The following is a 12,225-nucleotide window of genomic DNA, read 5'->3' on the forward strand; positions in this document are numbered from 1 at the left end:
CGGATTCAAGTGATTCTTGTGCTTCAGCCTTCCGAGTAGCTGGGACTACAGGTGTATGCTACCACGCCAGGCTAATTTTCGTATTTTCAGTTGAGATAGGGTTTTACCATGTTGGTCAGGCTGGTCTCGAACTCCTGACCTCAAGTGATCCGTCTGCCTTGGCCTCCCAAAGTGCTGGGATTACAGGCATGAGCCACCGCGCCCAGCCCACCAAACCTGCTCTTAACCATAGTGGAACCACTTATCGGAAGTCAAAAAGTGTTCAAAAAGTGTGGGACTCTCCACTCAGCTGTGCCATAAGCTCAACATAATCAGTATGCTATGTGACATGGAGCTGGCCTAAGGAGCCCCACTTCCTGTGACTGGAGAACCGGTAATTCAAACTTTCATGGGCAAAAAGACAAAGCAACAATCTCCAAGTGCCTTCAACACTACACGCAAAGATAGCCAATGACAGTCTTTTGTGGCGGAGAAGTAGGGAGTGATGGGGTGAGTGAAAGTCCAGAAGGTGGAGGGGTCAGGTATGACCTGTAGTCCCAATACTCTGGAAGCTAAGGTGGGAAAATAACTTGAGCCTAGGAGTTTGAGGCCGCAGTGAGCTATGATCACACCACTGCACACTAGCCTGGGTGACAGGGTGAGACCCTGTCTCTTAAAAACAATAAGGTCAGGCGCGGTGGCTCATGCCTGCAATCTCAGCACTTTGGGAGGCAGAGGCAGGCGGATCACGAGGTCAGGAGATCGGGACCATCCTGGCCAACATGGTGAAATCCAGTCTCTACTAAAAATACAAAAATTAGCCAGGTGTCACAGTCAGGCGCAGTGGCTCATGCCTGTAATTCCAGCACTTTGGGAGGCCGAGGCGGGCAGATCACGACGTCAGGAGATCGAGACCATCCTGGCTAACACGGTGAAACCCCGTCTCTTAGCCGGGCGTGGTGGCGGGCACCTGTAGTCCCAGCTAGTCAGGAGGCTGAGGCAGGAGAATGGCAAGAACCCGGGAGGCGGAGCTTGCAGTGAGCCGAGATCGCGCCACTGCACTCCAGCCTGGGTAACAGAACAAGACTCTGTCTCCAAAAAAAAAAAAAAAAAAATAGCTGGGCATGGTGGTGCATGCCTGTAATCCCAGCTACTCAGGAGGCTGAGGCTGGAGAATTGCTTGAACCTGGGAGGCGGAGGGTGCAGTGAGCCAAGATCGCTTCACTGTACTCCAGTCTGGGCAGCAAGAGTGAAATTCCGTCTCAAAAAAAAAAAAAAAAAACCCAAGAAACAAAAAATTAGCCTGGCATGGTGACCGGTGCCTGTAACCCCAGCTACTCAGGAGGCTGAGGCAGGAGAATGGTGTGAACCCAGGAGGCGGAGCTTGCAGTAAGCTCCAGCCTGGGCGACAGAGCGAGACTCTATCTCACAAAAAAAAAAAAAAAAAAAAAAGGCTTAGCCGTCTGTGGTGGCGCGCCTGTAGTACCAGCTACTTGGGAGACTAAGGCAGGAGAATTGCTTGAAACTGGGAAGCGGAGGTTGCAATGAGTTGAGACTGTGCCACTGTACTCCAGCCTGTGCAAAAGAGCAAGACTTCGTATCAAAAAAACACAACAAAAAGAAGGTGGAGAAAAAAGGGAGCTGCACGTGGGATATCAGAAAACAAAGCAAAACTCATACTGAAATGGTAATTAGAAGCAATGAGTAGCTCACTGTAGTAAAAACAGGGGCGACCAGCCCCCAAGGACAAGGTCTAGGCTGGAGCTCTGTCTGCAGGTAGTTACACTCACTAATTGCTAAACATTCATATTTTGGCATTTCCTGCTTAGCTGGGAGACTGGGAAACAATCCTACCTGGCTGGGCCTTGCTCCCTGAGAAAGACTCCCTACTGCTATTGCAGGTCACACATGGTGACCCGTAGCTCCCACCTTTCCTACAGGTTGTTTCCTGAAGTCCCTGTAAGCTGCCACAGACCAAAAGCTATTTTTTCTCTCTCTTCTTTCCCAGCAGGCCTGGAGAGACAGTCCCATTGCATGGACCAAAAAAGGCCTGGGGTGTCACTGAATTTAGCAGCCAAATCATAGCAGTAAGGAGTCCTGATCCTCTTCCAGACCCATAAATGAGGAGCCAAAGGCAGACCCAGTTCCTTCCTCCTGGCCAGGCTGAGGGCCTTTTGCCAAGCTGTGAATTGGGAAGGGGGACCACAAGAAGGAGCTATGGCTTAGAGCTTTCAGTGAAAGGTGTATAAAGCAAAGCTGCCTTCAGTTCAGCATAGGGCGGAGAGAAAGCCTCCTCCCTGGAGTGAAGGACCAGCTCAGAGACCCATTCAGTGTTTGGGGAGAAGGGGGTTGTTTACAATAGATGGCTTCCAAACTTCCGCCTCAACGAACACAGCCCCAAAGGAGGCCGACCTTCATATTGCCAACTTCCCAAAGAGCACACAAGAAAATAGGCCGAGGCTGCCTAAAACCAGCTTGACTGGTTCTACAGAGAAGCCCCTGGTCTGCTCCGCCTTCCTCATGTTAAAAAGAAAAAGGCCAAAAAGGTGGCTGGGAGCCAGTCACTGAACAAAGCCCTCCTCTCTTCCTGTCCGGCACCAGTTGTCCCTCAGGATCACCTAGCCACCAGTATCAGTGTCCATCTCCCCTCCTCTCCTACCAAATCTTCTGTTCATTTAGTTTTATAAGCGTAAAACTAATAATTTGGTGTAAAAAGGAAATGGATTTACTTTTGCCATTTTTGCCATTTTCGAATGAGAAATGTAAGGAATAACTGCAAGTGGGGGAAGTGCCAACCCAAAGACAGACATCTGTGGAAAGAACCCCCACAGGGACTGACAAACCTTATTTATCTTGAGATGGGGTCTCACTTTGTTGCCCAGGCTGGAATGCAGTGGCATGATCATAGCTCACTGCAGCCTCAACTTCCCAGGCTCAAGTGATCCTCACATCTCAGCCTTCTAAGTAGCTGGGATACAGGCACGTGCTACCACACCCAGGTAACTTTTTAAAAATTTTTTTGGCCGGCAAGGTGGCTCATGCCTATAATCCTAGCACTTTGGAAGGCTGAGACAGATCACGAGGTCATGAGTTCAAGATACCAATATAGTGAAACCCTGTCTCTACTAAAAATACAAAAATTAGTGGGATACAGTGGCATACGCCTGTAATCCCAGCTATTCAAGAGGCTGAGGCAGGAGAATCACTTGAACCCAGGAGGCGGAGGTTGCAGTGAGCTGAGATGACACCACTGCACTCCAGCCTGGGCGACAGAGCAAGACTCTGTCTCAAAAAAAAAAAATTTTTTTTTTTTTTGGTAGAAATGAGGTCTCGCTCTGTCGCCCAGGCTGGTCTTGAACTCCTGGGCTCAAGTGATCCTCCTGCCTTGGCCTCCCGAAGTGCTGGGATTACAGATGTGAGCCACCACACCTAGCTTGAGAAACTTGAAACATTCTAGACAAAAACAGATATGAAGATAAAGGGATCTAGCCTATTTATATTCATCAGAGGAGGAGCTGTCTAGAGGGCAAGAGGAGGAACTGGGATGCCTCCTCCTCTGAGACACAACTGGAAATCAAGAGGCCAGATTCTCTCTTGGTGTTGTTTTAGAATCAGCTGTAACATCTCAGTCTAAAAGATGAGCAATGATGCCAGGCACGGTGGCTCACTCCTGTAATCCCAGCACTTTGAGAGGCCAAGGCAGGCGGATCACTTGAGTTCAGGAGTTCAAGACCAGCCTGGCCAACATGGTGAAACCCCGTCTCTACTAAAAATACAAAAAGTGGCCAGGTGTGGAGGTGCGCACCTGTAATCCCAGCTACTTGGAAGGCTGAGGCATGAGAATCTCTTGAACCCAGTGGGTGGAGGTTGCAGTGAGCTGAGCTCGTGCCACTTGCATTCCAGCCTGGGTGACAGAGCAAGACTGTCTCAAAAAAAAAAAAAAAAAAAAAAAAAAGATGAGCAATGACCTTCAATGGCCTATACTATAAAGGAAGGGGGCGGGGGGCAGTAACATTCTGCTCAGGAGTCAGAACTTTCAGGGTTAACCTGGGGATAGCCTGGCTCTCCAGCAGTGGGAAGAGGGTGACTTCCTCCCCCACAGGTTTGTAAAGGCTTACTCTTCCCTTTGCTGAGACAGAAGGGGGAAAATGCATAGATAACACTTCTGTGACTCACTCATGTTTGATGAAGGCTGGGAGGTAGCCTGGAGAATCCAAGCTTCAAGCACAAAACGTACAAATACTGGAATCTCCAAGAGAAGGAAATTCAGCCACCTATCTGGTTTGTCATTTTGCTGAACTTCCACTGAAGGAGGAAGGGCCAGATTTAAACTCCACCCACCCTTTCCACATCCTTCTCAATTTTTGCTTTGATGGGAAAGTGGGGAAACTGGTGGCCCCACCATGGCTAAAAGAGAATCAAATCCTTTCTACACTTCTCAAAGCAGAGGCCTAGCAGCTCCAGTCCACAGCTTAACCAAGCAGAGGGAATAGGGGCTGGCCCTGGTTACCGTAGGAAAGCCTCATCAGGCAGTCTCAGGGAAGGAAGATGACCACCCTCCTCACTCTTTCCATCTGCTGAGGTTACTTCATTCCAATCCATTAACGGGCTTCAAAGTGCTGCTGGGGAGAGTCCATTTAGCAGAGAAGCTATCACGGGGCCAAAGGTGGCGCCCACCCCCTACCCCATTTGTCGATAATGGGCCACAAAGTCTGAGGCTTGGCTGCACTCTAGACATAAAATATTCATTCAAGTCGACATAATACATATATAGGAACCTCATGGAAGCTCCCGGGAGAAGAGTAATGCCAGCCAGGTGGCTAAGTGCTCAATGAGAAAGAGTTCATGAAGGCCTGGGTTAGTCCTGATCAAATGCCCACGGAGAATTGGGTTGTTCTGTCCAAAGGGGAAACAATCTAGTCTGAGAAGTTCTGACTCCCAAGAGCTCTAACCCTGCAAACCTCTTAAGCAAACAGTCTCAATCTTTTCCTACCTCACAGGCACCAGCTCTGCTTAGGACATTTATGTTGAGAAAAATCTCCAGCCCAATTTTTGGTTAGTCTGAAAGATTCAGTTATCCCTGTGTAAACTTTTATTTGAACCTGCAGCAGGCCAAGTTTCAACAACTGCCTTATATCCATCTGTTTAGCTACTTCCCAAAGTCCATAAACTGGAGAAAAGTAATTTTTTTTTTTTTTCTGAGATAGTGTCTTGCTCTGTCACCCAGGCTGAAGTGCAATGGCACAAACACAGCTCAATGCAGTCTCGACCTCCCCAGCTCAAGCCATCCTCCTGCCTCAGCCTTCTGTGTAGCTGCGACCACAGGCATGTGCCACCACGCCCAGCTAAATTTAAAAAAAATTTTTTGTAGGTATGGAGTCTCACTTTACTGATCAGGCTGGTCTTGAACTCCTGGCCTCAAGCAATCCTCCTGCCTTGGCTTCCCAAAGTGCTAGGGTTACAGGCATGAGCCATGGTGTCTGACCAGAGAGAAATTATTATAGTTTACTAGGTACAGTTACTTTTACCAGGTTCAAAGGTTACGAACTCCAAGGACTCCCAAAGCCCTTGCTCTAACAACACGTCATTCCAGATCCCTACGGCCAAGCTGAAAGTGACACTATTTGGTCTGACATTCACCCACATTCCTAACCAGAAGGCAGCACCATCAAGGAGCCCCTGGCCAGAATCAAAGGACAGAGTGAGAATTAGCACCAGGACACACTGCTGCACAGCTCAGAGTGTGGAGTGAGATGCTAGCTAGCTCATCCAATCTACCTAAGTGACACCAAAAACAAAAAAAAATATATTTACCCAGCAGATCACCTGAGGTCAGGAGTTTGAGACCAGCTTGGCCAACATGGCAAAACCTCGTCTCTACTAAAAATACAAAAATTAGCCAGGCATGGTGGCAGGCGCCTGTAGTCCCAGCTACTCCGGGAGGTTGAGGCAGGAGAACAGCTTGAACCCGGGAGGCGGAGGTTGCAGTGAGCCGAGATGGCATCACTGCACTCCAGCCTGGGCGACAGAGCAAGTCTCTGTGTCCAAAAAACAAAAAGAAAAAAAAAAAGATTATATATATGTCCAGAGTCAACAATGGGGTCCAATGAAGAGTGTTTGGAGTACTTCAGCTATTCTTTATAGGATCTTGTAACTTTGTTTTCTTCACCAGTACTTCCAAACTCCCCTTTCTAGAACTGAGAGAATAAACAATGCCACTCACCACCTAGAAGCCTGACAGCTGCCCCCTCCCTTCCCACTGTAGCAGGAGTGGGGCGAGTTTTCTCTCAATCTCTCTCTCATAGTTTCTGAGGCTCAGAGGTGGGGCAGGTCCCAGATCCAGTAGCCTCTCCCCCAGGTGTTATGAACTCTAGCAGGTGAACTCTGAAAGCTGGACCTTTCTCCAGGCTTGCCTGTGACTACTGCTGCTGCTGGCTGGAAGGCGAACAGTCATCTTGCTGATTGCTTTCACAACTGCCAAGCTTCCAGGCCAGCAGAGCCATTTGGAAAAGAAGTGAACTGAAAGCTCAGCTCACAGACTAACAATCCCCCAAACTACCAGCCCCAGATTAGAACCCTCCTTCTGCAAAAGCAAGAAGTCTATGGCTGTGAACAAGCACATCTGGAATCAGGTGTCACAAAAACCATCTTAAAGACAGGGCTTGACTTTTTTTTTAGTCTCCTACTTTCGCTGTTACAAGCGAAGTCGACAGCAAACAGGCAATCTCCCTGCAACGCAAGGTTTATTTTTATGCTTCAACATTTTCTGTGTCTGTGTGTTTCAGAGTGATCAAAGGGCTCCTGGAAACAGGTTCTCATCAGCCACATTTTTAAAGAAGAGGGAGAGGAAGAGCAAGAAAAGAGACTGGAGACAACCAGTGGTGTTTGTTTACCTATTTTCTGGTAAAACCAGTTTAAATAATTTAAATTTAAATAAGGTGACAGAAGACCTTTAGGGGAGGAAATCAGCCCAATTAAATCCCCCTTTTTAAAAAAAATAACATTAAGACTATAGTAATGACCAAGTTTCCATGACTACTTTAGCTAAAATCACAAGAGGACCAAGAAGAGGTTTCTTTCACTTGGTGGCATGATCTACTCTCGGAGGTCAATGTTTGATACACCTGGCCTTGTGACCTGAGGAGCTGCTGTTTGTCTTTTTTCCTATTTTAAAGAATACAAGGATCAGGCCCGGCGCGGGGGGCGTGGTGGCTCATGCCTGTAATCCCAGCACTCTGGGAGGCCGGATCACCAGGTCAGGAGATTGAGACCATCCTGGCCAACATAGTGAAACCCCGTCTCTACTAAAATACAAAAAATTAGCCGGGCACGGTGGTGCGTGCCTGTAGTCCCAGCTACTCAGGAGGCTGAGGCAGGGGAATCGCTTGAACCCGGGAGACGGAGATTGCAGTGAGCCAAGATTGCGCCACTGCACTCCAGCCTGGTGACAGAATGAGACTCCGTCTCAAAAAAAAAAAAAAAAGAAAGAAAGAATACAGGAATGTGTCTGGGATAGGTGCATCCAAGGTTTTCCAAAGTCCCTGCTTTTACTGGAATGAGACTTCATATTAAGTCAATACAGTGATTGGCTACCCTGAGAACAGTAGAAGGTATGAAGGGGCTAAGGAGAATCTAAGTCCATAAAGAGTAGAAATAGGATGGGTAATCAATAATCATAACAGGATGACAACGTAGGCAGCTACTGCTCTGGGCAAAGTTATCAAAGAGCTTACTTACATTCCCAAATGGTCACTGACTGCTGCTATCATGAAGTCAGTGGATGCGCACTACGGTGGAATCCCTACTATATGTTCAGCAGTACACTAGGCATGTAAGGAAGAGGGGAAATCAACACACATATCACAGGAATATACCATAGCAATAATGCATTTACATGTAGTAAGCAGCACAAAGAAACCACACTGAGGCAGTCTGTTACTCTGCTCTGCTGAACACAATGCCCCCCACCAGCCTCACTGAGAGAGTAGGCACTCCATCGCCACTCCCCAAATGCCTGAGGGTGCCAGTCAGTCACTTGGTCTCCTCCTACCAGCTCACGATCAACAGTCTGGGAAAGTTCTCTGGTTAAGCAGGGTTTACCTGCTAAAACAGAGGTTGTGAGAGGAAAAAGGGTGGAAAAAGCAACCTCAAGAGGGCCTAGAGAAAGCAATTCCCAGTAAGGAGAGATAAACAGCTGGCAGGCAAGGGAGAGAAAGACTGCGAGACACCGAACATGCTCCTCTGTCTCCGAAGACCCACCTGTCCCATGAGAACCAGCTGCCGAACCCAGTGATGAAATGGAAATCAACCATCCCTCCCTCTCAACCCCTATTTCACCCCTAGAAGCAAATAATCCACAAGTAATAAAAGGATCAACCCTGCAGAGAAAAACTCTGCCTAGAACTTCTTTTGAGTTCCTAACTGCCCAGGCGACAGAGAGAGCCAGGGGTAACAAAATAGAAAAACACAGTAAATGAAAGGAGGTAAGATTTTTCAAAGAATGTTCACATGCAAGAGAATATAACAAGTGCTCTACCGGGCTACAAAGAAAGAGGGGAGTAAGAGGGAAACATAAAGGATGGAATGAGCGGAAAGAAGGCAAAAAGCACAGCAGCCCCGGGGCGGAAGCACTTCTTTTTCAAGTCAAGTTTTTTTGGCCTAGTAAAGTTCTCCACCAAGAAAGGTATGACAGGCAGGGGCCTCTGCACAGAGCAGTCAGCAAAGGACGCTAGAGACGGTAAAAGAAAGGGGAGGGGTGGAAAGTGGACGCCTCTGGGATCAAAAGTGAGATGACACAGAAAGGCTAAGACTTGGGTGACAAACCATAGCAGTGATTGCCAGGATGAGGGGGACCGTGGAGTCGTGAGGCTGAGGTGTAGCTAGAGAAACTAGCATGCAAAACACCCGGACTTCCTGGGAATTACAAAGACTTAGCCAATAGGAACAGAATGGATCCAAGCATGGTGGGGGGATACACAGGACATGAAGAAGGCAGGAGACTAACGTGGAGATGAAAGGCAACGCTGAGTAAAAGGTACAGTAAGGAAGATGCGGTGAGGGTGGAGAAACAGGAAGGCAACAAGCAAGAAAGAAAATACTCTAAGTGCCAGGCACGGGAGTGAAGACACAGAAAGTCATCATGGTTTGTGTTTCAGCGTACGAAGACAGAAAGGCAAAAATTGTGATGCAGCGAGGTCTGGGAAAGGACTGAGCAACAGGTTGTGTTAATACGGTGGGGCCAAGTGTCTTTCGGTTGGGAGGAAGAGCCCAGTAGAAGGCTAGTAGAACCCTCACAGAGAGAAACAGGAGACCCCGGGACCTAAAAGCCAAACCCGAGGGCAAGAGAACAAGAGGGATCCAAAGACTCTGAAGGGAGTGATGATTGGAACCCCAAAGGCAACCTGTGGGAAAACTATGCGCATGACAGCTGTGGGGAAACACGGAAGCGACAAATGCCAGCGCCAGGATCCAGGGAGCTCCTGGAGCAAAGAAGGGAAAGTGATGAGCAAAGAGTAGGCGAAGGATTTGGAAAGGTGATGAGGGTGGAGCTGGTGGGTTGCAAGCAAGAGGGAGAGAACAATTTGGAAAACGAAGAAGCAGGATAGAAAAAGCTGGGGGAACTGCAAGGGGCCAGGGATCGAGAGCGCAGTCCAGGGCAAGGACCCTGAGGGTGATAACCAGAGACTGGCAGAACCGGTGCGGGCGGAGGGGAAGCGAGGCAGGAGAGACGAAGGGAGAGGTGGACAACGATCTGTGGCAAATCGCGGGGTGCTGCTATTCGAGGAGCGGGAGGGTGGCTGCTTTAAGCGTGGGTGGAGGAAGACCAGAAAGGCCCCTGAGAGAAAAAGGGAAGAGAAAGGGAAGCTGGGGAGGTGACACGGAAGAGCGCAGGAGGGCGGTGAGGGGAGAGGGGGTTGGCAGAAAGACAAGTGTGCAGCTTGGAGTCAGGACGAGGTGGGTCCCAGGTCAGGACTCGGAAGCGGGATGTGCGGAGCTGGAGCCGGGAGCCGAATGACAGGGCAGCCGAGGCTTGCAGGATGGCAGCAGGGGCACGAGGAGAGCAGAAGAGGGAGTAGGCTCCGCAAGGTGCAAGGGGCCCAGCCAGAGAATTCGGGGAGCCCTCGGGGCTCCTTACCTGCTCCGTGTCCCTCTCGTTCAGCGTGGGTAGGGGGGTCCGAGCGCTGGACATGGCGCCGGTATCTCGGGGGAGGGAACCGAGAAGCTTGGAGGAAGGGAGGGAAGGGAAGGCGCGGAGCCCGGCCGGGCGGGGCTTCTCACAGCAGGAGCACCCGCCGCATGGGCCCCGGCCGGGGGTGCGGGGAGGCCGGGCAGCCGCTCACGCCAGCCCGGGGATGCGCCGCTCGGGCTAGGCCGCGCCGGCTCCGAGCGGCTCCGGACCGCACCCCCCCGACCCCCGGCTGGGCTGTGCCGCCTTTCGGCCGGGCCGCGCCGCTCCGCCTACTCTCTGCCGCCGCAGCCGGCCGCCTGCCTCGCTCCTCCCCTGCCCTCAGCGGCACTGCTCCGCGCCCGGCACACAGGCAGCCGCCGCCGGACCTGCTGCTCCCAACATGGCCGCCACCACCGCCGGCCCTCGGCTCTTTCCGCCGGCAGCAGCCGGAAACATCCGAAGCGGCTAGAAACGGGAGGTGGGGCGCGCCTTCTCCTCCCGGCCACAGACTACGGGTGAATTCCGGAAACAGCCGAAGAAGGTAACCCCCGGGGACGCGCGCACCTCCTCGTAAGAAGACGAAGCTTCGGCTCTGTTTACGGAAATCCACGAAACGACCCCGATTACCTACCCCCTCAGCTCCCGTCCACAGACATCCAGCCACGCCCACCGGCCTTTCCCCGCCCACTTCAAGAGGGCTTTCGGCAGTTTCCGGAAATACCCGAAGCTGCTCCGCGTGCGGAGCCGGCCACGCCCCCTCCCACCGCCCTGCCTAGGGCGGTCGTCGGCCATTTCCGGCAACACCCGAGGCCCTCCGAGCACCCGGTCGTTTCCCCGGGTGACTCTCGGAATCTGATTCGCTTCGTGTCTTTCCGTCAGTTTTCGGGTATTTTCAAACCTTGAACAGGAAGCATGGGTCACCTGTTCGTGCTTGTGATTTGACTAAATACAAAACAAGATTGTTAGCCGGCCCTGCGATTGGCATCCTCTGGTTCTATAGCAGCTTCCTGTCTGCATTTCTGTCCATCTGTCGGTCAGCTCATAAAATCCATCTTCTTTTTATCATCTAGCCTATCAACATACCTGTCAAACGCAGCATCAGTCTATTGCCTGTCTGCCACCGTCTATCTTGGCTTCTTTGGATCCATCCGTGCATTCCTGCATCTAGTCTGCAGGGCTCGGCAAAGCCCCAGGAAGGCCCAGGGCAGCGTCCTCTGCACCGGATGCGGGAGCGTCCAGGGCCCTGCATTTCAGCCCCAGCTCTGCCAAGCGCAAATGCTGCGTGATCTTAGAAAAATCACATAACATCACTGAGTTTAGGCTCCTCTTTCCTATGGCTTTGTTCCTGCGTTGACATTCGAAATGACATTTCTAAATTCCAATTACCTTTTAAAATGCATCTGCAAGATAAGACATTTAAAGTTTATTTTCTTTCCTCCTCTGGGCCTCATTTTCCCCATCAGTAAAGTGAAGCCATTGGATTCATGAACTCGGAGGTCCTTCTCAGCTTTGAAGAGCCCTTGACTAACAGGAAGTCTGTATGGCAACTGCAGTCCACTCCTCACTTCCCCTTACACTGTGTTACCAAGGACAGGCAGTATCCTGGGCTGATTTCCCCAGCGCCAAGCTGTCCTCACCCATAGTACCTGGAACATGTTGGAACCACACCCTCCCGTCAGTGGCTTAAGGTGGGCAGGAGGCAGAGGCCCCACAGAAGTCAGAAACCAGGCTCAGGCAACAGGTTCCCAAAGGTACAGGAGCAGAGAGGCCCCAAGAGTTATTGGGAAAACTGCTGATTGGACCCCTGCTATTTGACCTCCAACTCCCAGCTACAGCATCTTGAGCCAGCCTTCATCCCACCAATCAGAGAAATAGGCATCTGAGCAGATGTAATTACCAGGGTATGAAAGTACTTCCTAAGGCAACAGGTATCACTACACTCTTAGTAAATCCCTGGAACTCCGGCACTGCTCCCCATGCCCCATGCCAGCTCTATTCAGGCACCCAACCGTTGAGGAAGAAGGTGGTGAAGGCACACCCATGAAGGTGAGGGCAAGACAGAAGAGGACAGAGAATAT

The 12,225-nt window shown here is 50.6% G+C and overlaps 1 protein-coding gene and 1 long non-coding RNA gene across 21 annotated transcripts in view; one reads left to right on the plus strand and one right to left on the minus strand.

Moving 5' to 3' along the window:
• MARK2 (microtubule affinity regulating kinase 2) overlaps positions 1-10,865 on the minus strand; it is a 76,114-nt gene extending 65,249 nt beyond the window's left edge. For 15 of the 20 annotated variants that reach the window (XM_015113936.3, XM_015113934.3, XM_015113932.3 and 12 more), the window contains exon 1: positions 10,115-10,565. In XM_015113936.3, the coding sequence (XP_014969422.1) occupies positions 10,115-10,168 (54 nt within the window). In that variant the 5' untranslated portion in view covers positions 10,169-10,565. Of the gene's footprint in view, positions 1-10,114; positions 10,566-10,778 lie in introns of those variants that run through there. The other 5 variants (XM_077962506.1, XM_077962495.1, XM_077962504.1 and 2 more) reach the window with 2 other exon arrangements.
• The window catches only part of LOC144334162 (uncharacterized), a 174,838-nt gene that overhangs the window by 149,921 nt on the left and 12,692 nt on the right, over positions 1-12,225 (plus strand). The window lies entirely within an intron of this gene.

Source organism: Macaca mulatta, chromosome 14 (genome assembly GCF_049350105.2).
Source record: "Macaca mulatta isolate MMU2019108-1 chromosome 14, T2T-MMU8v2.0, whole genome shotgun sequence".
In the NCBI taxonomy this organism is placed as follows: Eukaryota; Metazoa; Chordata; class Mammalia; order Primates; family Cercopithecidae; genus Macaca; species Macaca mulatta.